The 25,307-nt window shown below is 38.4% G+C and overlaps 6 protein-coding genes across 8 annotated transcripts; 2 read left to right on the top strand and 4 right to left on the bottom strand.

Annotated features, from left to right (window-relative positions):
• Positions 1-103: 103 nt before the first annotated feature.
• On the top strand, positions 104-17,641 carry LOC117563717 (kinesin-like protein KIF14). The gene is made up of 3 exons (XM_034242174.2): positions 104-1,042; positions 1,112-1,708; positions 15,642-17,641. Exons 1-3 carry the CDS (start codon positions 212-214, stop codon positions 17,556-17,558), a joined length of 3,345 nt encoding a protein of 1,114 aa, XP_034098065.2. The 5' UTR covers positions 104-211; the 3' UTR covers positions 17,559-17,641.
• LOC117563718 (uncharacterized) lies at positions 4,771-12,729 on the bottom strand. 3 transcript variants are annotated; one of them, XM_034242176.2, is made up of 2 exons: positions 5,897-6,036; positions 4,771-5,439 (listed from the first exon to the last, which is right to left on the bottom strand). In XM_034242176.2, exons 1-2 carry the CDS (start codon positions 6,003-6,005, stop codon positions 5,267-5,269), a joined length of 282 nt encoding a protein of 93 aa, XP_034098067.2. In that variant the 5' UTR covers positions 6,006-6,036; the 3' UTR covers positions 4,771-5,266. The 3 variants fall into 3 exon arrangements, with proteins under 3 accessions (XP_034098067.2, XP_034098068.2, XP_034098066.1); XM_034242177.2 differs by lacking the exon at positions 5,897-6,036 and adding an exon at positions 12,160-12,729 and having other exon boundaries at positions 5,228-5,439; XM_034242175.2 differs by lacking the exons at positions 4,771-5,439; positions 5,897-6,036 and adding exons at positions 9,491-10,480; positions 12,160-12,719.
• Positions 17,642-18,198: 557 nt separating the features above from the next.
• LOC117564906 (PI-PLC X domain-containing protein 2) lies at positions 18,199-19,881 on the bottom strand. Its single transcript, XM_034243859.2, has 2 exons — positions 19,696-19,881; positions 18,199-19,639 (listed from the first exon to the last, which is right to left on the bottom strand). The coding sequence occupies exons 1-2, from the start codon at positions 19,769-19,771 to the stop codon at positions 18,759-18,761; spliced, it is 957 nt and encodes a 318-aa protein (XP_034099750.1). The 5' UTR covers positions 19,772-19,881; the 3' UTR covers positions 18,199-18,758.
• A 411-nt stretch (positions 19,882-20,292) lies between these two features.
• LOC117564905 (protein nessun dorma) lies at positions 20,293-22,569 on the bottom strand. Its single transcript, XM_034243858.2, has 4 exons — positions 22,278-22,569; positions 21,307-22,202; positions 20,629-21,248; positions 20,293-20,576 (listed from the first exon to the last, which is right to left on the bottom strand). The coding sequence occupies exons 1-4, from the start codon at positions 22,420-22,422 to the stop codon at positions 20,420-20,422; spliced, it is 1,818 nt and encodes a 605-aa protein (XP_034099749.1). The 5' UTR covers positions 22,423-22,569; the 3' UTR covers positions 20,293-20,419.
• Positions 22,570-23,007: 438 nt separating this feature from the next.
• On the top strand, positions 23,008-23,847 carry LOC117564457 (transcription initiation factor TFIID subunit 13). Its single transcript, XM_034243241.2, has 3 exons — positions 23,008-23,268; positions 23,327-23,663; positions 23,728-23,847. The coding sequence occupies exons 1-3, from the start codon at positions 23,224-23,226 to the stop codon at positions 23,748-23,750; spliced, it is 405 nt and encodes a 134-aa protein (XP_034099132.1). The 5' UTR covers positions 23,008-23,223; the 3' UTR covers positions 23,751-23,847.
• On the bottom strand, positions 23,792-25,296 carry LOC117564454 (pyridine nucleotide-disulfide oxidoreductase domain-containing protein 1). Its single transcript, XM_034243235.2, has one exon. It carries the CDS (start codon positions 25,261-25,263, stop codon positions 23,839-23,841), a length of 1,425 nt encoding a protein of 474 aa, XP_034099126.2. The 5' UTR covers positions 25,264-25,296; the 3' UTR covers positions 23,792-23,838.
• Between the last annotated feature and the right edge of the window lie 11 nt (positions 25,297-25,307).

Raw genomic sequence — 25,307 nt, forward strand, 5'->3', positions numbered from 1 at the left:
ATATTCAAAACGATGCATGGGGTTGCCAGATAGGTGAATTTAATACACACATATTGCCGTGTCGTAGGCAACTCAGGAAATGCTATCGAAACGTGTTCATCACTAGCATGAAAAAATTGACAACAAACGACGCGACGCGCGCTATTTTCGAAACTAACAACCTTTTAATTTGTTTAAACAAACACGCGTGTTCGATTTAACTTATCGCAAAATGAGTAACAAAAGCACGCCGGTGCGCCAACGTATTCATCAATTTCAAGCGCATGCACGTGGCAGCATGGAAGCACATGGAAGTGGAAGTGGACTGCGTCGCAAAGTCCTTTGTCGCACACCCAACAACAAACGCAGTGCTGAGCATCAGCACCACTCCGATCAGCTGCTGAACACAGCCTTTAGCAGTGGAATCGCCACACCGATTCCCCATCCGAAACCAAAGCCAACAGCATTAAATGCATGCTACACACCTTCGTCGCTCTATCGCAATCCAGGCAAAACAACACCACTGCGCCAGACTCCAGGTTGCAAGTCGGCTAGCAAGACAAAAGAAAAGGATGCCATGCTGATGGACTCGTTTCACAGCATTGCCGAAGAGAGCAACATGATTGTCGCAGTGCGCGTGCGTCCCCTGAACACTTTGGAATGCACTCGTGCGAATGTCAGCAATGTGGTCAATGTCCATGGCCACAATGAGCTATCCGTGCAGTCGGGCAGCAGTGCCGATGCCTCAGCAGGAGTCTCGCACTACTTCAGCTACGATCAAGTGTACTACTCATGCGACCCAGAGCGCAAGAACTATGCAGATCAGCTGGCTGTCTTTGCGGGCACAGCGCAGCCCTTGATTGACACTGCCTTTGATGGCTATAACGCTTGCTTGTTTGCCTACGGCCAGACGGGCTCAGGAAAATCGTACAGCATGATGGGCATTGAGGCACTGGATGATGCGGCCTTAGATGGTAATGCGCCGCATGCTGAGGCCGGTATTATTCCGCGATTTTGCCACGAACTTTTTCGACGCATCGATGCTGTCAAGGATCAGCTGCAGGTTGTTTATATGACTTGTTTTTACCATTATATGTACCTGGCCTAACGAAAATTTCTTTTATGTTCTCAGGTGGAGGTCGAGGTCAGCTATTTTGAGATCTACAACGAGAAAATACACGATCTGCTGAGCGTGCAGCATGCGCTGACGTCTGCTGCTCCTGACACTCCGCAGCACACACGACAGGCGCTCAAGGTGCGCGAGCATCCCATATTTGGTCCCTACGTTGTAGATCTCAGTGCCCATTCCGTGGACTCCTATTCGGCTCTGCGAAATTGGCTGGCCGTAGGAAATTCCCAGCGGGCCACAGCCTCGACTGCCATGAACGACAAGAGTTCGAGATCGCATTCTATTTTTAATATTGTGCTCAATCTGACGGATCTGAGCAGCGACGATGGCATGTCGTCCTCGGACACGGATTCGGGCACAGTGACATTGCGACAAACGCGTCGCAGTAAGATCAGTTTGGTCGATCTGGCGGGCAGTGAACGCATTAGTGTCTCGGGCTCAAATGGCGAACGGATTCGAGAAGGCGTCAGCATCAATAAGAGTCTGCTGACGTTGGGCAAAGTGATCGCTGCTCTCGCGGACACACGGAAAGCAGGAGGCTCTGCCACGCCCAGCACATTTGTGCCCTATCGGGAGAGTGTGCTCACCTGGCTATTACGGGTAAGTTAAGTCATTGCAACATTCTGATATTGCACCCCAATGCTTTTCTACAATCTTATCGAACTTTTGTCATCGTTCTGGTTTACTTATGCTTTATCTTTGGCTGGATTGACCAATCGCATTAATCAGTTACGATTATTTACACAACTCCAATGCGTTTTATTGCAACACGTATTGTGGCTTCTGCTTATCTTGCTCGACAACTTTTATTAATTATGTTTCATTTGAAAGTTGTCAGTGCGCTTGCTCCCAAGTTTATTCCCTGTTTCCTGACTTACCTCAATAACATATACATATTTATATTCATTTATATATATATTTATATATTTATTGAATCTTTTGTTAGGTCTAACTCGAACGTGACAAATGGTTAACGTTGAAATATAATGTGATGAGCAATCCCTTGAATGCAATATTGTTTATTTGAAAGTAGTCAGTGCTCTTTAGACCTACATAGATTTTTCTCAAGTTGATCTTGTTAATCACTGCTTACTTAGTCTTTCTTTTATGACAGTTATAAGCTTTATTAAATTGTTTATTAAGTCTGCTTCACACGTGTTGTATACTTCTCTTGATGGGAATGTATATTTAGACCTGATTATCTTCAAAGTTGAGCAATCTTGGTTATTCCCTGTTTATTCAGTCTTCTTCCCAGTGGAATACTTTTATCTAATATTTTATATTTTCTAAATTCAGCAATCTCGTTTACAAACGCGTTGTATAAACTCAGTTGCATTATACGTGTTAAATGCCTTTCTTACTATCAATTAAATATAAAAGATAATCGCTTTAATGCTATTACTTATCGGTTTTTACGATGTCAGAAATATTATTTATTTAAAAGTGGTCTTTGGACTTAGGTTTCTCTCAAGTTGAGCAATTTTGTTTATTCCCTGTGGAATATATCTAAAATGTATATATCACAAGATAAGCAAATATCGTTTATTTACTGTTTATTTAGTTCTAATAGAATTCATATAACTAAAATTGCATTAACTCATTTGCATTACACGTGTTAATTGCTGCGCCTAATGTCATTATAATATGAAAGATAATCACTTGAATGCTATTGCCTATCATTATTTATGATGTTATAATTATTGTTTATTTCAAAGTGGTCTTTAGACTGAGGTGTGAAAGTATCTCCAAAGTTGATAAATCTCATTTATTCCCTATTTTTATTAATATATGTATGTATATACATTTTCTTGATATATGCAATGTTTATTCCGTTCTCTCTTTATAGTATTTATTAAACTAAAAATGCTTTTATTCGTTTGCATCACACGTTTTAACTGTTTTGCTTAATATCATTGTAATTATGAAAGATAATCTCTTGAAAGCCGTTGCTTATCGATACTCAAGTATTTATAATTTTGTTGGACTTTGCTATATCCCAGATTGAATGTCATCTATTGGCTTTTAATGCTGTCGTCACCCAGTGATATGATTATCGAAAATTTTATAGTGCAAGCCATATTAAGCAATATAATTTATTCTCCCATTGGAATGATTTTTTTAAAAATTTATTAAATGATATATAAAGTCTGAATAATTTGATTAATATAAATAAATGATGAATAATCCTTTAAATGGTAACGATAATCTTTCTTTATATTTGTTGATGTGAACACATTCCTGAAGAATTTCCCACTTTTTCCTTTAGCTTATCGTCGAGATAAGTTCTTGAGATCCACAGATAATATACAACCTTTATAACCCGGTCCGTTGTGCTTATCTTTTGGTTAATTTATACTCATGGCCTGCTATTAAAAATTGTTTTTATTTACGAATAAAAAATAAGATTGTTTAAAGCTTATAAATATTATTAAAATAATCTCAATATTTTAAAAGTTTCGCTTAAGTTTGCGCTATAGTTATCTCTCTCGAATGTCCTCATTTATCACATTTACTTTTTGCTTCTCTTTTTATCTTTTGTCGATGCGCATTTTGCTTAATATTTACGACTTATATATGAAAGGTAATGACACGTTTTCTGAACAATAGATAAAAGTTCAGGCCATAAAAACAAAGAATCATTTGAGAAGGCAACGTACTTGAATGTAATACGCTTTAGCATTTTATTACCTCACCCTTTTTAGATGGATGTTGTAAAGGAACATCATGTGATTAGATTTAACCGTAAAGTTCTAAATTTGTCACACTCGAGGGGCTTATAAAAAAGTACTCCTAAAAACACGAGTTAAGATAAGGTTTTTTTTTGGCTTGTTTAATATTGTTGTTCAGTTTAAAATAAACAACTACTTCTGACACATTTTGAGTGTTCACATAACTGACCGTCCCTCAACTTAAAGTTGTCTATTTGTTGATTATTAATTGACCTTGCTATAAATACGACTTACACTTTACGTCATCGTACGATGACCAACAGGAGCGGATTTCATTAGGCCCCAGCTTTTGATCTCGTTAAGACAACTAAGTTGGCGTTGACCTTTTAGTTTGAAGAACAAAAATTGAAAAATATTTAATTTATTTTATCATTTTTGTGCTAGTTCGATTGGGGTCTTTATCTAAATTGAGATTTCATTATGTATGCGCTTTCGAGGCATATTTAATTCTTGATCGAGTTTGACTATATTTCATTATATATTTCATTCTCAGAATTTCTATTTGTGGTATTTATTGGTGTCGTAATTGTAATTGTGAATAAATATAAAGTTATTTATATCGGTAATAAAGCACAATGAAATAGGGGTGCAGCTTTATAGAATCAATTGCGTTATTTATGTTTTGTGTCTCTTTTCAAGGTTCACATTAGTCCGCTCCTGTTTTCTATTAGAGTATTTTCCGATTTTCACATAACGGGTCTAATTGAGAGTGTTCCCTACAGGGGAATAATACGCAATTTACAGAGTGCTTTTCCAATGAGTAAACACAACTATCGAAACATTGTTTGAATCCTCTTGAATCACAATTCCAAAGTCCAGAGAGAATTAAATAGTTGTTTAGAGGCTAACCTGAAGTTTGAATACTACAATATACTACTACAAGTATTTGCTGAAACCATAGCCAAGTATTTAGTGGCTGAAAGCACTTAGTGCAGTGTATTATTGAGGCTGAATGTTTCGCAATCAACTTGAAATTCAATATCAATAATATACGGCGCCATATCGTGTGTATTAATTGGGGATAACAGAACCTTTTGATAACCCGCAAAGAGTGTGCAACGTCGTGGCCTTGTCAACCTTTCAGATATGGCACAATCTCGAATGATTTAAATTAATTCTTTTTATTTGGTTTGGTTCCTTCGTTTCCAAGTATTTTGTTGCGTTGATTTTTCCACTGCACTTCGTAGATAACTTCAGCAACCAGTTAAAATTAGTACTCTTCACAATCTGTGTAAATACATGAATTATATATGTATGTACATATGTGAGCACATACATATATAACATATATAAAGAGCTTTAAAGCGAATGTCGTAAACGCGGAACATTTTTAAATACACACCCTCTGTTAGCTTTGACAGTGTGTGTACATACGAGTACAAGTATTTGTTTTTGCTCTATTTTTTATTTGCTTTGCATATACATAGTACTAAAATAATATAATGCTTGATAAGTTATCAGCTCCTCGTCGCCGCAATTGTGAAAGCAGCAAGCTCTGCTGTCGCTGTTGTTGTTGTTGTTGCTGTTGCTTCTTCTTGCTACATTTGCAGGCCGTTGGCTCACAATTGCAACGAGTTTTGCCGAGTCTGCCATCCTTATGACCTGCAATAAACAATTCAAATATTTGTAATTTAGTAATTCAATTCAAGATTAAGCAAACCGATCACCTAACAAGTAGAATATATTCATTATACTAACTGGAATCTAGTTGCCATGTTGATAGTTCGCACTCATAATAATCTCAACTGAATTTTAATTAACTTAATAGAAAGCAAACAAAGCTTGAGGCTTTTATTTTTACCTGAGATAATATTAATGTGGGAAATAGTTAGAAAGAGTTAGCACAATAGAAGAAAAGTCGCAATTCAAAATGTAGAATACTAGAACAACAATTCTTCAATTGCAAACAGGTTAACGTCATCTGCGTTGTGCTTGAAGTGATCTATTATTAAACACAATCTGGAATCAATTCTACATTGAATCTGTGTCAAAACTGTCACTAATGCGGAAACAGTTAAACTCTTATCGAACAACTTAACGCATTATAGTGAAAACTTACAGCTTTGCGACTTTTTTAGCACTCCCATCTCAAATTGTTGTCCGCTTTGTTTGCTCCTTGAGGTTTTACTCTCTTTGCTTCTTAGTTTGCTTAGTAATCGTTGTAACATTTTCTATTGTTGATTTAGTAAGATTTTTTTTTTTTTTGTAATTTTTTTTTATTTTGTAAATCAAGTTTAAACCTTTACATTGCTAACTTCAGTTCAAAACTGCAGAACAAATTTATGGCTACATATCTTTATAAACTTTCAATTGTGGTTCAAGTGAAAATCAAAAAAAAAATCATTTTAAACACTTTTTAGGTTTCGTGTGCAAAAGTTTGTTAACCGCACTGCATTTTATGATATTTTCCCAAGCGTCGCTTACCACAATTTTGTGTTTAATGAGGCATTTTATCGCTCAATATTCTTGTTGTTGCTTTTTTTTTTACAAGTTAAATTTTTCCAGAAAAAGTCACCGATAAGGTGGAAAGTCTGTACGTCATTAAAACATTTATTATTTTATGTTAATTCTCTAACTAGTTTGACAAATTGAACACGCGTGCCTGCTGTCTGATGTCTACGTCAGCTTATTTACTTGTATTTTAAAATTAGCAACAGTCGGTACGGTCTGTGGCGTTAGGGTTTCGGATTTGCACACTTAGCGAACACGTTTCCTGGCATGATACTATAATTATATGATGCCTATGTATAATTATCATATTTATTGGTCCGAACAGCAGTTGGAAACAAAAAGATTCTCAAAGGGAAGCAATTAAAATAATTAAATTATTCACTCATTTTGTTGTAAACACCACTGTAGAATTTTCAAATTTGTTTGCTTAACAAATAGTTGTAACTAATCCGACAGTACTGAAAACAAAAAATGGGCGGAAATAAATTTATTTTTACCCTCATTTCGAATTTAGTAAGGCAAGCATCACATGTAATGTAATTGCATATCAAAACTTAGAACGCGTTTTACTCGAAAAACTGTTTTACTCGAAAAACTGTTTTTGAAATTGTCACGCACTACAACTCGAACAATTTCAACATTTTAAAGTAAAATGTTGACCATATCTTTAGACAGCGAATGCGCAGAGAATGTCGTACGGATTTTTTATGAATTGATCTGGTGATTCTAACTTTTGTGTTCAGTAATCCATATGACATTATCTATCATAGCTATACTGATCTAGATTAAGAGGTTTTTAAACCACCGCAGATTCAAATTTTCCAGCGAAAAACGTCGGGCCATATCACCACTATTTTGTTTTTTATGAACATAATTTGTTGTACTGTTAAATATATGTATTTCTCTTATAACTTATCCAAATTTCATTTATTTGCCCCATTCCTTCTCGTCTCGTCTCATCGCGAAAAGCAACCACAAGAGTTACATATTTTAACCACTTACCTTAATGTTACATTGCCTCCTGAGAAGTGTTGAAAAGACGGTTGAAAATATTTCTGCAGGTTGCATATATTAAGTATACGTAACCACTTATCATACTAAAAATAGTCTGGAAAACAGGCATTTGATTTTTTGTTCATAGAAATAATCATAGATTATTATTGTTCATCACAATATCTGTCGAAGACAAATCCAACTTTTCTGAAATGACTCGAAAGTAATTTGTAGTTATGTCACCTTCCCTTAAGCACCTACTTAGTATAATTGTAGTGTTGATTTTTTGTGGTTCCACCCAGGCGGTTCTAACAACAATTGTAATATAAGCTTGCCATATTTTGCAATCCCCTTGCCTCAGGGCCCGTTTCGTTCCCATGCACAAACTAGTTAACATTGAATTTTAAATGAATCAAATTCATTGTACTCACACTCAACAACGAGTATATAGTAAATTGCATATTTTATATGGCTTCCATGTGCTGTTGTAGCCCAGTGAAATGGCTTTTGTTATTGTTATTGATGTTGCTGTTGCTGTTGTGGTTGTTGTTGTGTTTACACTTTGATTAGCAGTCAGTCACGGGTCGCCATTTCAGTGGCTCAGAAGTGGTTGAGCATTCAGGGATAGATTAATTTCAATCATCGGTATGCTTGTACTTGAAGTGCGGTTAAAAGTAGCCAGAACTTGAAATGATTTAGCGACTGGGCAATATTTAATAATTTTAATCAAATTCAATTATGTCAAATGTCGCAAACCGAATCTACTTTAATTGAATCTATGTGGGACAAGCGAAAACTTTGACCGCATCAATTGTCGACGACACGAAATGACGCCGTTTTTTCATGGTCCAAGTTCCAGGTCAGATCACTTAGTCTGAAACCAGAACACAAACTGAGAGGTCATTTAAAATGAAAATGATCTTAAATATGCTATTATTAAGCCACATTTGGCATATAAGAAATTATTAATCTTTCAACTTATTAATTAGATTTTCATTAGCGAAAGTGTGCGAGACTAAAACATTTCCGTAGTTTCGGAAAGTTTGTTGGAAAACACAGAGAATTCCACAACAAACCTGAAATTTTTGCGTTGAATGAAACGAACGGGGCTTTGATCCATAACGATAGCCTTTCCATTATCTACACATACAGAAAAGTACGAAAACATTTATAAATCATTTGTGATGATTTGTTAATAGAGCTTTCGCAGCTTTTCCAGACTCTCATTGTCTCAATTTAGCAAATTACTCAACATTTGCTGGCACCAGGCTCCATTTGCATTAATAGTGATATCATTTATCTTAATTTTGTATACTCTAGCAACGAGCTTTTTAATTTGCCACCAAAAAAGAGATTACTTGATATGATTCATATCCTGAATTCCACTCACTTTTATTCCAAAATAAAAACAGTTAAAGAGTTATAAGAAATACCAATAACATTTTTATTGAATATTTTGTATAGAATTGTTTTCTTCGCATAACTTAAATATAAATACAATAAATGGTATATAATAATTTATAAATTGAAAATTTTCTCGATTCCCGCAAGCAAATTGTTCAAAAAACACATTTTTCGATTCTTAACTTGTTAACAATATATATATATATTTTTTTTTATGTTTTCCATCTAAGTTGCACAGTATGGGCTGTAGTTTTGCGAGCTTTTCGCTTTAGATTTATCAATGAACAATCTTAACTGCAATTATGAATTTGTTGCACATTAATATTAGTTAATAAAATCAATTCAATAGCTGGCAATAACAGGTTTATTAAATCTTTTAACATTTATAACTTGCTTAACTTGCTGTAACTATCAATTAAATATATCTTTCTTTAAGCTGTAATATATTGGCAATCCATATATTTTTTTTTTCTAAACTTCAGCTTTTCCTTTTTGTACTAGCCAAGCTGTTTTTAGCCCAAACTGTGCAAACTTCATTTGGGGGAGTGGTTTTTTCTTTTCTGTTTCATAAATATTAGGGTGTCTAATATAGACAAGGATATAAAGCTGGGTCAAAACTATATATGCATATAGCTAAACACACAAATATATAGGATGGAAATACTAAAATGTTATTTTTTTAGGCGCCAATGGAGCATTTTTGTTTTTCGCTTTTAAATGTATAATTTTCCTGTAAATAATGTTCCAATTTACCCAATTCATATAAAGAATAGAAACTGAAAATCAATTGTTTCGTATAAAAAAACATTTGCTTCAATAATAAATGTTCTACTGCAATTTACTCAGTCTCGTACGCAAAATAGAAAAATATTTCTGGTATTCTGGCAATTTTGCTTCCCTCGTTCATGTTTTTTGTTTCGTTTTTGTTTTGTTTTTGTTTGCATTTGCTGTCTTATTTTTCTTGTACATTTATAATTTAGCTATGCTGTTTGCCTAAGGTCATTTTAGTAGCCAAGCGGGGCGGTTGGTTTGGATTGTAAGTCAATTAACAAATTGCGCTACGTTTTTTTATACGTGTATAAAAAACGGTAACGTGTTGTACGAAAAGAAATTGTAAACAACGGTATTGTAAATTGGTATCAAGTTTACAGCAACAAAAAAGGTCTTGTTGCTTTTGTTTTTTCTTTGTTTAGTTGTAAATGGTAGTGTGACGTCATAGGCGGAAATGCACGCAACCATTTTATGTGTAGGTACAGTTGCATTGGATTATTGTAGTTACTGTTGTTATCTCGCTCTCGCTCCTACTAGTTAATTATGTATGCCCAGCAGGCGCGCAGCATCTTTGCAATGTTTTTTTCTCCTTCTAGTTCTCATTCCTTATTTTTTGCTTTGTTTAATTTTTGTTTGTCTTTGACTAAATTTATATGGCATTGTGAATTGCTGATGTTGTTGTTGTTTTTGCTGTGGTTATTTTGGCATTGATTTTGCCACCTGTCTGTCTCTCCTGTCCTAAATTGTCTGCTTAGGGAAGCGCTTGTGTGAGTGTTATGGTTGTGTGTTTACACTTTGCAGCTTTGTTGCGTGGGCACAACGGTCGATAGTGATGGCATCTGATGCTGCACCTCGTGCTCGTGCTCGTGCTCATGCATCTCCTCTTCATCCTCGCAGATACTCTCGTGATGCTTGCGTGACTCACGTTTGCGCATGTAATTGATTAGCGGCCGTTTCTTGTGCTCTTTGCAGAAGGGACAGTCCTTGCGCAGTTGCTTCTCCGATTTCAGTTGCTTACATTTTTCTGCAATTAAACAAAGAGAAAACGAAAATAACGTTACTAAATCTGTTTACACATGGCCGCCTCAGCAAGGTTGTTTTCGACCTACTCGCACTCGCACATGCACACACACACGTACGCGCAGTCGCACATGCATACATGCGGCCGCCAAAAGATTCTCCCTCTCTCTGCTCTAGCCTGCCTGGTCTACGTGCCCACCATGTCGTGCTCACGCGCTTTGCCCCTTTTTTCTAGATACAGCAGGCGATGCTGACGTGACGTCACGTTATGAACGTCACGTAGTCGCAAGTTTTGTGTGCTAGATTGACCCTGTGACATGTGTTGACACAGGGTGTCCTCTAAGCACGCTGTAGATTAAGCTTGCGATTTATTAGGTACATATGTATGCTTGTTGTAGGGGACCAATTAATCGTCTAAATTGTTTTCATTGATTAAAGCACTGCGCCGGTATATAAATAGACTATATTTCAGTAATTGTACTCGGCAAATGTTTGATAAGCGGCCTTGACTATCAGTCTATCGCAAATTATTAGCCATAATCTGCCGTCATATATAAGTTACTATTGCGTTGCATCTATGCATAATTAGTCATATGATGGTTAACGATGATTTTGATGTGCTGCCTAAAAAAAGGTTTACACAAGCGTTTATACTATGGATTTCTTTATTGCGTCGCAACTTTTACTGTTTTCTTTATTTGGCTCGGTGGCTTCAAACACCTGCTCAGCATATGGGTATGGTACAGTCGGTCTATCAGGTAGATAAGTACGAACATATATGTATGTATATATTTTTGTGCATGTAAGCGGATATGATTTATATACATATGTAGTCAGGCTTAGCCTATGATTAATTGAAAAACCTCAACAACGATGCATGGTTTAAGAATTGTGGTTTATTTGCGCTTTCGACGAGAATTCCAATAGTATTTGCTTTTAATTTGTAACACGATTCACAAATCTTGCGCCTTTATATTTCACGTGCATATGTCGGTTTTTATTTACTTAACAAAGTAAATAAAGTTTCACAGTATGTACACACGAGCTCAAAATAAATGCATGTGACATGTGATAAGAGAAATGATAAACTTGTGCTTGCAACACCCTGTAGGTGGCCGTGTTTTCTTCGTTTTAACAGTGCACGCACTGATAGAGACTAACACATTCACATTCTTACATACACATGTATGTATCTGCGAATGTGCGCAAATTAAGGCGTGTTTCACAAATACATATGGACACCATTTCAAAAAGCAGTCCGGCTATTTTTAAATTCTTGCAAAAACAACAAATACTGTGGGCATTCATAACACGAAGCAAATGAGTCTATATATGTATGCATGTATACAATATATTTTGCGTATTTTTGCAATTGATGCGTTTTACAATGATACTTTTTCTGAAAGTTTATGTGTTCATTGTATTTATAAATATTCAAAACACTCGTACGCATGCACTTACTTTGTGCAAGTGCTTTCAGCCCACTCCCAGACACACACACACATATGTATGTTATTCAATTTGGTGTCTGACAAAAAGCTGACTGACCCGAAGATTTGTTGCATTTGCCAGTCAAATTTAACTGACGCAGACTGTGCATTGAGCTGACGCAAGCGACACGCGGTTGGTTGTTTGTGTGGGTTTTGTGTTAATGTGTTATCATTATTAATGTTTGCTAATTACCTTGCACTCGACTGTATGAATCCTTGGCCGGATACGGACTGGCGGTATTTGAGTGCTCCAGTGTGCCATACGGGAACTGCTCGTAATCACGGTAGTAGCCGCTGCGCACAGAGCCACCATATGATAGCGTAGAGTCGCCAACAAATACACCCCAAACATCCATAGTTGTAGTTGTTTATTTTAAATGTGTCTCGCTGTGTAAGTGGGTTGCACACAGTATTTATGTGGGTTTGATTTTTGTTGTTTTTATTATGTTTTGTTGCTTTTTGCGCGCGTACGTTATGCGAGGTCGTTTCACTTTGCCTTTGCTTTTTGTTGTGGGCAGTCTATATGTATGTTCTTTGTAACGTGCAATGAACTCTTGTTATTCACGTAAGCGCTTTACGTTCTTTGTCAAATAACGCGAATTGCTTTTTTTTCTTGTTTCTTTTTTACACTCTTAATACCAAGTCAAGGTATAGAACCAGTTTATATATGCATTGAATTTAAATGCATTCAGCTAGGAATAATACACGGAGCTCTCCGTTTTGCTCTTTACGTCGTCAGTTCAAAACTGAAACTGAAAGCCGAACGCCATATTACTGCATTTTTGTAGCCCGCACTTCGTTTGGTAGCTTCGGGTTGTTTTTCGCCGACTTCGTGTCTCGTTTCGCGATGCCTAGTATTGTTTTTGTTTTCTCGCTGTTTTGTTTGCTTACGTTATACTTCTACTTTTGTTTATTATATGCGACTACTATTGGATTGTGCGGACTTATGCGATATTAACTACGCACTAATCCAATAATAATACTAATACATCTTCAACGAATTAAATTGTTTTTCTGTAACTGTGATTTTATTTAGCAATGTAATTATTTATTTTATATGACTAATTAATATTGTTATCATTTTTACATGGCTTAAATTCATTTACGCCGTATCTACAAATCGAGTCATCTGTAAGTTGTTCATTGTTGCTTTGTACGTCTCGTGCACTACAAAGCTTTAGCACATGCTGCTACTGTCCTCCCTTATTGCTATTTCATTCCCACTTATAGAGACACATCTGCACAGTGGCACGCAACATAATTTTTGCAATATTATTACTCATTTGATTGGAAGTAATACATGCATGAATTGAGTGATAAAAAATAGCTAATTTTCCATATGAATCATGGAAATTACGAATTAATATATGTTAAATTTGTTTGTGGCATGGAAAATACTGACGTCGGAAGGTTTTCTTATTAACGCCAAGTTGCTAAAACAAATGGCTGATACACAAATTGTCACCTTAAGCAAACTGAATGTCTTATAACGAGATTCAAACCAAAAATTTTGGACATACTTTTTCGTATAGCTCAGGGCAAGTATTGCCATACGTTTGCTAATCGACGTCTAGACTGTATGCATGGTAAGATCTATAAATCTCATGAAATCCCGTTGTCAAGCAAGAAAGTCTTACCATGCTGTCAATTAATACAAATAATTTTAAATGCAGTGTATATATATTAAAAATCTTGATATTTTGATGGATACAACGAACACAACTAATTGGAATATTCAGCATTAAAGAGGTATTCGAACTTTCTTTCCTAAGAAGTTAGGCTTATTTTTGTTTTCAATAAAAATTGAAATTATAAACTTTTGACTAAGTTAAAGGTGAAATATTGATATAATTTGCTTATGTCTTGTGTTAATTAATCTACCTACGTCATATTGACGTATTTTAATTAAGTTGTTTGCATTTTTTGATTGTACATACCGCCTTTTAGCAACTTTTTGTGGTTAAAGTATTTTGCGTACACGACATCTCTGTGTGATATCGTGACAAGCTTCTAGAAGTGGGAGGGCATACTCTGGACATGCTGCTAGCTATATATAGAAAGCAGATGCCTCAATAACAGGTTTGGGGACAAAAATATAGCAGAAAATTACCAAATTATATTTTACTGACGAATTAAGCACACAACCATGACACATTAATGTGGTTTGCAGTGACAACAATGTTGCTGGCACCAACCCGGACACGTGAACGTGACAAGAAACATGTTTAGACCGGCCCCTTAGAGGTCAGGCCCCCTTGAGGTCATTCGAAGGGCAATGTACCATATAAGCGGATGTGTGTTTCAGTTACCCCTCGATTAAAACTGAATTTTTTATCAGTTATAGCACTAGGCACAGTGTTCACGAACAAAATTTAGAATACGTACGTATTATTTTGGGACATTTTTTGAAGACTATGGATCACTGTAAAACGTGTACATACATTCAAGCACTTTGAACACTCTCTTTTGCTCGCTCATTCACACACTCCCACGTTGCAGCTGCTACGCAGTTTATGCAAACTGAGACTCTCGTGACTAGCAAGCTACATATATCGCTTGCTCTCTCTTTCTTTTGTCAATCTATTACTGACCCCACTTGGAGAGTCAATCAAACAAGTGTCCATTACATATACATACATACTTACTAATACATGTGTATATGCGAGAACGCTCTTCACATGCTTACTTGCTCAGATGCACATGGAACGTACGTACTTATTTATTTTGTTGGCACAACTAAACAGCTAGCTATCTCGCTTTTGATTACCATAACGGGTAACGGTTATCGTTGTTGCTGTCTTTGCCTTTGTCTGTTTAAACTTTAAAAGTTTATCAGAAGAGAAGGGTTCCCTGCCAACACTGATAAGCTTCTATCTTTGGAGGTCATAATTCTTTTGCTAAGACCCTCCACATGTGGAAATAAGAACGTGTGTATGTAAATACAGACATACACTCTATGTATATCTGTAAAAACTCATTTACTCATATGTTGAGGTACACACATATGTAAGTGCTTTCAAGTGTATATTTGCACAGATCTTGGTTTGAGCACACACACAGCTAATCAATCATTTTCATTATCCGTTACCATTTTCCGAATTGCACTTTGTGCTTATCAGTGATAAGGGGCAATTATTACACAGAAACATAAGCCTCTAAGGAATTGTTTTTAATGCTATACTATGGATCTTATCTCGAAAACAAAGCTTAAATTAAATTTACAACTCAGATTGAACGTAATTCTAAATGTCCTAAAATACTTTTTTTTGTTTTCGTTGTAATTTATGAATTTACTATTCCCATTATATATGTATGTATGTACATATAGTATGTATTTAAGAAATTATTGCTCAATAAATGAAAACTATCAGAAAATTCACTTCTTACGCTAAAATATAAGGTATCCCAAATTTTTTCGATTCCCATTTACATAAAAATACAAATTTTCTCTGGCGCTTTAATTAAGCGCGAAGTCTATAAAAAGATAACGAAAAATCAAAATTAAAAACTTGTTTAAAAAAAAAAATTTTTAAATTAAAAACCTATTATTTCCAGTCGCTTGCATTTTGTGTCATTAAAAAGTTTTTGTCAAGCAAATGACAAAAACTTGTCACCTAAATATTAACCAAAAACAAAGAAGTAATGATTAACATTTCAATTTCTGTTTCGCTACAGGAAAATCTTGGCGGCAATTCGAAGACCGTGATGCTGGCCACCATATCGCCAGCTAGTCTCCATGCCGACGAGACTCTGGCCACGCTGCGGTATGCGTGCAAGGCTCGTTCCATTGTGAATCGGGTGAAAGTGAATGAATCACCGCATGACAAGATCATTAGGGACTTGAGGGCCGAGGTCGATCGTCTAAAATCACTGCGCAACGAATACGAGCGACAGCGACGTTTGTCCGCCAACAACAATCCACCAGCACCGCGCAAGATCATTATTGAGACTTCGGTGGATGACACAGAAGTGGAGGCGTTGCGTCAACAGCTTGCCGAACGTGAACGGGAACTGAATCGTGCACAAAAATCATGGATGGAAAAGTTGAAGGAGGCGGAGGATCTGCGCAAATCGGAGCTGCGACTGCTGAAGCGGAAGGGTCTCGCGCTGGAACTGACTGCCGAACAGAAGCAGGCGTGTCTGGTCAATTTAGCGGCAGATCCCATGCTGAGTGGAACACTCTTCTATCTACTGCCACCGGGCATAGTGCATATTGGACGAGGCCGTTTGCCTGGTGCGGCAACTAACCCGCTGCCCGACATTGTGCTGGACGGTCCGCTGGTGGCATTGCAGCATTGCAGCATTGAGCACGAACGTTCGGGCAAGCTATTCGTGAGTCCAGGCAGCGAGGATTTTGAGACGTATGTGAATGGTGAATTGCTGGGCGAACGACGTCAATTGTTCCATGGCGATCGCTTGGTTATTGGTGGGTCGCATTACTTCCGCATTTCGAATCCGTTCTGCAGTCAGCGTGGCAAGGCGGAGCAGCTACTGGTGGACTTTCAGTTGGCTCATCAAGAGGTGCTGCAGAAACAGGAGCAACAACTGCGCTGCGAACTGGAGGCGGAGAAGCGCGCGGCGCTCACGCGTATCGAACAGGAGCGTGTGCAACATGCGCGTGACTTCGAGGAGCGGCTGCAGTGCCTCGAGCTGGAGCAGTTCAAGTACAAGTGCAACAGTGAAATGTTAGAGACAGAACGTCAGGCGTTGGCTCAACAATTGCAAACGCCCAGTCGCGTGGCCAGTGTCTCGACACCGGCTCAAAAGTCTACGCTGCTGGAGGATATACAGAGGATCATGTTAAATCCCAGCGAGGAGAGTCTGCATAAGACGCAGCTGATGGTCAAGGAAGCCACCCAGCGCTGTCGTCAGGTGGGCATGAAGCACATCGAGTTTCGCCAAACCCAAACGCCCGATGAATTCGGGTTACTTCGCACCGTCATCCTGATTGTGGACAAGCAACAATCCCTGAAGGCCGAGTGGCCCATAGCTCGTCTTACCGTTTGGCTGGACTTGCAGCGAGAGGCATCAGGCGTTAGCAGTGCCAGCAATATATTCCAAAGTGTCGAAGTGGACTGGCAGCCCATGGATGCTGAATTAAATGAAACGCTCAATGACACGCACAACTCCAGTCGGATTGCTCTCAATCTCAGCGCCATGAAGGATGTGCTGCTCAAGCAGCCGATGAAGAGACTGCTCAGCAACACACCCCACCAGACTTCGACCCCAGCCAAGACACCAGCGAGTGCATCACCCAGCGGCAATCCAGCCCAATACACCAAACGTCTGCTCACTTACGACTTGGAAGAGCAGCCGGAGAACAATAGTTGTCACTTTCCACAACTGGCGCAACAGGAGCTGCAGATTATCCAGAGAGCTGCTCACAGATTGCGACGCCACTGCGAACAGTCAATACGTGAGCGGGAGAATCATCCAGATGCTGGTGAACTGGCTCTTAATCTGCAGGATGCCCTCGCTCGATTGGAGGTTGTACTTCATGGCATGCACAGTAGCTTGACTCAGTCAACGGAGACAGTTGCTGCAACATCGCCAACCAAAGCACAGAAGGCTGTGCGTTTCCTGATTGATTGATCAATACGTTCCAGATCTTAACCGTTCTACGCTTATTCATGTAACCTTAATACGTTTATGTATATCTTTTAATGCAATTGCTTGTATTTGTTTTTATTCAAATATATATCTATATATATATAAAAAATGTATGGTTTTAATTGGCAGCTAGTGCTAGTAGTGTAGCATATAAAATATCGGGATTTAACAAATTAAGGGTCCTCTCCCTAAGAAGACCGCAAATTCTTCTATCTGACGGTTTACCTTTTATAAAGATTATTGTGCTATAAGGCTGGCTGTAAGGGTTACAAATAACAGATTGGAAGGTTCTATACCAGAGATACGACGCTGAGATGTGCAAATTACCTTATCAAATTTATTCCGTTTTTAAAATCAATTTGCCAAGAAAGGACTTTCAATGAAAGTGCGAGAACAAAAAGTATTGTTCCGATAGCTACTTGTTATTCTAATCAAAAAACGTCATCCGAATTTACCACAAATCTAACTGGGTATTAGTGTAAAGCCTATATTCAGGTTAATATTTCATTCTACACATACTATATACATATATAAGCAATATATGTATATATTAATGATAAACCATGTAAAAATACTAGAAAATACGCAGAGCGTAATAACACTCTGAAAATATTATAGAATGGTCATGGAATATATATTTTTAAACTTATCCGATTTATATATTAACTATGCTTTAAACTAAAAATATTAGTTAAGCGTTATCACCACAATTCGTTGGCTCATTTTGTAATTGATTTATAATATGGTCAACTGGGGATTAAAAACCGCACGATTATAATGCATACACAAATACTGTTAAATCCATGAATAATGCAATTGCATTCGTTATCAGTATATAGTATGTAAATAAGCACTAATGGTTTCAGACTAATTTGCCCTTCGATCGACAACGCTGACCCAAACATTTTGCACTTAAATTTATCACATTGCCATTTATTTCATGTGTAGTAAATGTAAGATAGTAAAGCTAACAAAACGCAAACATAAAACATAACATTTTAGACAGCAAACAAAACATAAACAATAACGCAAATTAACAATTGGTTTTTGTAAATGGCAAAAGAGTAGATTTGAAGAAATTCTTCGCTGTATAATTAAAACTTATATATATAGATGCAAAAATTATTATTAAATATGAATATAGCAAAATTTGTACAAGGCTGGAAGATGTTGAGTGCATTATTACAGCGGCTGCTTCGGTTCCATGTCATTCTGATCCGTCTCCAGCTTGGTATTTAGCTGCACGACCCAATCACAGAATTGTCCATCTTTGAGATTCACAAAGTCGGCAAGGAAGACATTGGCATGCGGAGGTTGACCATTCGCAAAAGGTCCAGGCACTTGTTCCAATATCCAGGATTTGACTTTTTTATCCACTCGCTTCGCTGTTCGCTTCAGCGTAAAGAATACACGCAATGCTATATAGCGGCCCGAGGGAGTTATTAGACACTGCGAGACATATCCTTGTTGTGGCTGACGCGACAATAGCGAGTCCTGTAGAAACGAAAGCAGCTTTTTCACGCTGGCCGTGTTCGGCCAAGGCGTAGGCCACGCATAACTTGGCCAAAATTCCGCGGGTAGGCCAACGGGACAACGCCTATATATAAGTACCACTTGACGCTGGAGCTGCACACATCGTGTCAGGGAACAGTCGAGCAGAGAGCCATCTGTGGTGGTGTATAACAGTTGGTCAAAGAACTGTATCAACTCGGCAATAAGCCGCTGGTGTAGCGTCACATCCATGGCATAGAAATGCTGTAAGTCCAGTACAACTATCTCATCTGGATGTGTTTCCAGAAATTGGCGTAATTCTCGCAAAGGTTCAAATACCTCCATCGCATAAAGACCGTGACAATAGTAGAATTGGCCATCGTTGTGAGCTATGCGCAAATCAAAGTATCTGACGCCCAGATGCAGTTGCTCCAAGATGCTCGAGGATTGATTTTTCGACCAGCGTCGCACGAAGCATGGAAAGAAACGGTGCCATCGTCGAATTGCTTTTTCCGCATCTGGCGCTAGCTGTGAGTTGCTATTAATGCCATAGGTCATTGAGTTGTGGGAACCTACAGCAAATTAGAATTAATTAATTGAGTATTGTATATATGATGATCTCATATACCTGGAATGGCCAAGTTTATAATAGATAAATCCCTCAAATCAGGAGGTAGATCTCGCATCCAGTGCTCCTTGGTCATGTTGTCTGCTCTGGATCTCAATATGTTGCTGCCGCAATGGCTTAACTTCAAATGATTTTACTTCTGAGCAAACTGTAAATAATGCTATTTGCATTGGGACAAACACTGCGGCTATAGATGCAGATACATCGATGAGTATGCTTATCGATTATGTATCGATGTTTCGAATTTTGTATACAACGATTTTTAATAACAAACATAAATGATTTTAGCAATTAAAAATTTATTTACCGAAATTGATTATTAATTAAATAAAAAGTGAAGTAATTCACTCATTTATTCATTAAAATAGTTTTCTTAAAAGCTGTGGTATTTTAAACACCTGTTGCGTCGGAGTGCGACCAATTTGTAAAATATACTTTTAAAACCGATGTAACATACCAAAACACGGAAGACCCGCAAACTGTCATCTGATAACACTTTCATATAAATTTTGATAGATTTCTAATATGCGTATAGGTTATTAGCGTATTTTTGAATAAATTTAAATGCAGGCTAGAAAATTTATATTTCATGATTTTAGTGTTAAAGTTTACGTTACGTGTATACAATAATAACACAAATCATTAAGATTAAGTTAAGCAAAGAACGACAGAAGTTTAATTATTTGTATTTTAATTTTTAATGCTTATATTGCAGTTAATAAAACTAATTGATATTTTCTTTATTCTCCCCATCCATATCCTCTAAAAGGAGATTTTGATGTGTGCGTTTGGCAAGCAGTTGCTCAGATTGATTGTAAGCTCGTACATTGCGCAGGCAGTTAATAAACATGCAATTACCAAGCCAGTTCTCTTCGTTGTAGCTGAAAAAAAAACAGTTTTTATAAATGTTATTAGTTTAATTAGTATAACTACCGTTGTAACTCGTTGAAATGCTTTAGAGCAACGGTCTTCTCTGTGCTATTGGGCAAAGCAATTCCATCCGCCAATATGCCCAGTTTGCAAGTATCGAAAATGCAATTGTTGTCCCGTAATATTAACTTAGAAGTTTGGTCTAGCAATTCCAAGCCTGTTTTACACTTTCTAATCGTCATCTTGCTCAGATCAGCGCTAGTCTCCGAACGCAATGAAATTCCAACAGCAAAGTTCTCGACCACACAATTTTCTAACTTAAGTTTCGCTTGTGGCATGCATACAATGGCCTCTTGGGTGCTGGAGCTTCCATCGCCCAATATGCGACAACTGCGAATAGTCAACGTTCCAAACCGAAGCAAAATTCCACGACGGACATGTCGGCAGTCCAGCACCAAGTTTGATAATGTGTAGTCCCCGTTGATGACCATTAAGGTGCTGTCCTCATCACTTGAGCAAACCACTGGCAACTTGGCCAACTCTGGATTCGAAGCAATGATCGCCTCTGCATCGATAAGTCCTTTGATGCTGCCATTGTCGTTAAGGTGCTCCAGAAACTTGATTGTGTGTTCACCAGGCGACAGTAGAATATCATCGTTTGTCTGCGAGATACTAAGCACGTCCTGGATAGATACAGAAACATTAAGCCAGAAGTCAAATGATTAAGTTTTCCATAATTACTTGCAAGCTATTGCCCAGCTGGACTTGCTGTTGTGCTGGCACCTGCTTTTTCGCCATCGTCAGCAACTCAATCTGAGTTTGCAGCTCTTTCGGCACCGATACCAAGTGACACATTGGTTTGCGCTCAACTTGCTCCATCAAAGGACCAATGCTGTTGCGATTGCGCTGCAACAGGTGACGCTTTAAGACATTACTCTGCATCTCGCTGTAGGCACGACGCATCTCCGGATTTTCCAGGATTTCAAATTCGCTACGTATAATGGCCAACCTCAAATGAAGGCACATCAGATCTGTTACTGGTAACAGGGATTTGTTTAAATTATTCGCTTTAGGGCTGCCGCCAGTCTTGGGCTGTTTGCGCGGCGGATCTGCTCCATTGTCGTTCAGCTCGACAGCCTCATCATCACTCTCCTCGTCCTCCGCATCACTCAGATCCAGTTCTAAGTAGTCTAAACGCTGCTGAATGTAACGCGCTTCCATCAATAGAGTGCGCATATGGAGTGCCAGTGGACGCGAAAGTCGATTCTTGCTGAGATCACAGGCCAGCTGAATGCGGGCCTCCAAATGCATTTGCACCCAATCTCGATCGTCATCATTATCCTTATCCCAAGGCATCCACACGTGCGCATAAAAGAAACGCAAACGATCAATGCATTCGGCTGTAGTTTCCACATTCAAGGCAGCATTTTCCTGCTGTATAGTTGGCCACAGATCAATTAGCGACACCTCGTTGCTCTCCGGCAAGTGTACGTATTGGTCCTGCACCGCAGTCACAACAAACACCGCTTTGAGCTCTTCAGATATCACCTGATCCACATAACCAAATACTATTGTTGGATAGCGTAGTTTTAAGTCCTCGCAGATGACTCGCGGTATTTTCCACATCGCCTGCCAGCCTGCCAAATGCATATGCGTGTATATGTGGGTTTGTGTGGCTTTGTTTTTTGCGCATGTGTGTGAGTTTCGCTTACCTGTAGGCTCGATATACAGCTCGATGTAGGATATCCACTCTGAGCGCACTTGGGATGCGGGAATGGCGGCATTTTCCCATAATAAAACAGCTTCTGCTTCCTTAAGGCGTTCAAGATATGACTTTTCGTATGTATAAACATCCATTCTCGGGTGTGTTTTTGTTAATTAAAGAGAAGCGTTTAAATTTGAATATGCGTGTGTTGAAGGCAGCTCAGAGTGACCGCAAACTCGATTTAAAAATGTTATATTTTTAGTCGAATAATAGATTAATTATAAATATGTCACTTTAGGAAATTTAATCTAGGTTCACCGTTTGTAATAAGTGAATGATATTCTAAAATATTATGTTCGAAAAAATATTGCATTAATATGTGATGTGATACATTATTGTGAATCCTTTCATACTAAATACTGACGATAGATTAGAGACCGTATGCTGCTAAGTATTCTTTTGGTATAAAAATGCGAAAATATACCAAAGAAATCCTTGGTATTTTTTAAACTTCAATATTTATATTACTTAAAAGTTATTATAAAAAAATAATTAATTTAGGAATAAGTAAATAATACTGTGTTTTAAAAATTTAATCAAAAATCAGTAGATAAAATTTCTTTCAAATTTCTCCCACACTTTAAGGTCAGCCTGTGTTTTGAAAAATACAATTTACTAGCACTACCCGTAATATTCAGCTGTTTAAAATGCAACTGTGCTAAAATCGCTATCCAACACTACTGCAGCAAAACAACATTCATGTATTTTTCTTAAAGAAGGAAGATTAGAGATTTTAAAATTAATCATTGACTTTATAAATAAAATAAAAGGAGTCTCTTAATTTAACTACGCAATCAACTAAATTTTGTTACGATTTTCAGCACTCGGTTTGTGTGCTAAGGATCGAGCAAATAATTCGTTCTGCCCAAGACCTAAACCAAACAAATATCAGAATGGCTGCAAATAGCGCACCAGATGAACATTTTGAAGCCGCTGATGTGAGTTCAATGAATTCAAGTGGCAGTGCATTTTTTTAATTGACAAATGTGTTTTTAGTTTGACGAGGAAGCGGAAGATGAGCAAATGGTGTCCACCAACTCGGGGCGCAAGCGCCTCTTCAGTAAGGAGCTGCGTTGCATGATGTTTGGCTTCGGCGACGATAAGAATCCCTATACAGAAACAGTCGATCTGCTGGAAGATCTGGTCATTGAATACATTGCAGAGACTACACATCGCGCCATGGAAATTGGACGAACGGGACGCGTGCAAGTGGAGGATATAATATTCCTGGTACGTAAGGATCAGCGTAAATATGCTCGGGTCAAGGACTTGCTAACTATGAACGAAGAATTGAAGAAAGCGCGAAAGGCTTTCGATGAAATCAAATATGTGGGTAAGTATCATACTGCATTAATTCATTGTACGGGCTTTTGATAACATATTTTTTAAATTTCCAGGCAACGAAGGAAAGTCTAAATGACGAAAAAGAAAAAAGCGTGCTGCTCCCCTAGAGATTAAGCAATAACCATTAGAATAAGTAAAAATTTAATTATAAACAACATAGTCTTTCAATCAAAGTAATCTTCTATGTCAATATTGGGATTAAGGATATCATCGCCATATGGCTCCAGATCGGTGCCATTGAGTATCAAATTCTCACAGGTCTCGGCAAGATCAGTATCTCCTATTAAGATGGCACCACGCAGTCGTCCTTGCTGAAGCACAAACTTAATGTACTCTTTGTTGCGTGTGCAACGCACAAGCAGTTCATAATCTCGACCCAATCCCTGACCATTGAAGCGTCCTAGCAACACAACGGGAAAACCAAACAGCTGCGTCACATGCCCAAAGAGCTCAAAGCAAAAGTCTTGATAGACAGTTTCACCCTCGAACTGCGCAGCCATGCTGCGACCAGCCATGGCGCCCATTTGGCGTGCCTGTGTCCACAGACGCATCTGAAACCAATGCTGCGCCGGATCCCAAGCAGATGTGCAGACATCGCCAGCCGCATAAACATCACAAAGATTGCTCCGCATCATTTCGTCCACATTTATGCCACCATCTTCAGCTAGCTGCAGCGGTACATCTGTGGTGAAATCAAGACGAGGCTGCACTCCCGTTGCAGAGACAATAAAGTCACAGTTGAGTTGTTCCTGGCTGTCATCTTCGTGCTTCAATGTGACCTGCAAAGTCCCGTCAATGGGCAACTGCTCGATGTGTTTGATATGTGATTTATAATAGACTTTCGGTAGCCTTCGACTGCTGGCTGCGTCACCGCCAGCCAAGTCAAAGTTGCGATGCCAATCTGGACCCAAGGCGGCGCCGCGTTTGCTCTGCTGCTGCAGCTGCTCTTCCTCGCTGTAGCGCATGCGTTTGATGGCCGTTGTGACAGCTGCCGCTCCTAGTTCCTCTCCAGTCTCTGATTTGGCTAATTGAAAGAACTCGGCGGCGCCGGGATCTACAAATGTGGCAGATATGTGAGCATCCTTGATGACCCAATGCACATTTACATCATGCAACTCATGCGCCAATTCACTGGCAATGCCACCGTTGCCCAGGATCAACACATCTTTAGCGCTAGCTAGTCGCCGTTGCAACTCCAGTACCGAGTCCGTATCGCGTATACCAATAATGCGCTCCTCACACTTTGCAGCGTTAAACAACTTTGGTGCTCCGCCAGTGCATAAGCAAATGTAGCGGTATTTAATGATTATTCCAGTCTTGGTGCGTGCCCAGTGTTCGCTGCTGTTTATGTGCTCCAGTTGATCCACAATTGTTGTAATGCCAGCGCTTAGATCGGTCACATTTGTCTCTCGCACATCGAATTTATGTAAATAGCGGGCAACGGGCACAAGATTCGTGACACTCTTTACAATGCTGGATTCGGTGAGCAGTAAAATCGACGCATTGGATGCACAAATCGCCAAGGCTTCAGCGCAGGAGACGCCAGCAATGCCGCCGCCGACAACAAGAAATGTGCACTCGCGAGACATCGAAAAAAAATGACTAATCGGCCGAGTGTGAAAAACAAAAACAG

Source organism: Drosophila albomicans, chromosome 2L, assembly GCF_009650485.2.
Source record: "Drosophila albomicans strain 15112-1751.03 chromosome 2L, ASM965048v2, whole genome shotgun sequence".
In the NCBI taxonomy this organism is placed as follows: domain Eukaryota; kingdom Metazoa; phylum Arthropoda; class Insecta; order Diptera; family Drosophilidae; genus Drosophila; species Drosophila albomicans.

Bases quoted from the DNA above. Each gene is read 5' to 3' on its own strand.
- LOC117563717 (XM_034242174.2), top strand. From the start codon at position 212: ATGAGTAACAAAAGCACGCCGGTGCGCCAACGTATTCATCAATTTCAA. The intron at 1,043-1,111 runs GTTGTTTATATG...TTATGTTCTCAG, and splicing joins CTGTCAAGGATCAGCTGCAG to GTGGAGGTCGAGGTCAGCTA. The intron at 1,709-15,641 runs GTAAGTTAAGTC...GTTTCGCTACAG, and splicing joins TGCTCACCTGGCTATTACGG to GAAAATCTTGGCGGCAATTC.
- LOC117563718 (XM_034242175.2), bottom strand. From the start codon at position 12,322: ATGGATGTTTGGGGTGTATTTGTTGGCGACTCTACGCTATCATATGGT. The intron at 10,481-12,159 runs GTAATTAGCAAA...GTTTAATTGCAG, and splicing joins TTCATACAGTCGAGTGCAAG to AAAAATGTAAGCAACTGAAA.
- LOC117564906 (XM_034243859.2), bottom strand. From the start codon at position 19,771: ATGACCAAGGAGCACTGGATGCGAGATCTACCTCCTGATTTGAGGGAT. The intron at 19,640-19,695 runs GTATATGAGATC...AATTTGCTGTAG, and splicing joins TATAAACTTGGCCATTCCAG to GTTCCCACAACTCAATGACC.
- LOC117564905 (XM_034243858.2), bottom strand. From the start codon at position 22,422: ATGGATGTTTATACATACGAAAAGTCATATCTTGAACGCCTTAAGGAA. The intron at 22,203-22,277 runs GTAAGCGAAACT...TGCATTTGGCAG, and splicing joins GCTGTATATCGAGCCTACAG to GCTGGCAGGCGATGTGGAAA. The intron at 20,577-20,628 runs GTAGTTATACTA...TTTTTTTTTCAG, and splicing joins CATTTCAACGAGTTACAACG to CTACAACGAAGAGAACTGGC.
- LOC117564457 (XM_034243241.2), top strand. From the start codon at position 23,224: ATGGCTGCAAATAGCGCACCAGATGAACATTTTGAAGCCGCTGAT. The intron at 23,269-23,326 runs GTGAGTTCAATG...ATGTGTTTTTAG, and splicing joins AACATTTTGAAGCCGCTGAT to TTTGACGAGGAAGCGGAAGA. The intron at 23,664-23,727 runs GTAAGTATCATA...TTAAATTTCCAG, and splicing joins CGATGAAATCAAATATGTGG to GCAACGAAGGAAAGTCTAAA.
- LOC117564454 (XM_034243235.2), bottom strand. From the start codon at position 25,263: ATGTCTCGCGAGTGCACATTTCTTGTTGTCGGCGGCGGCATTGCTGGC.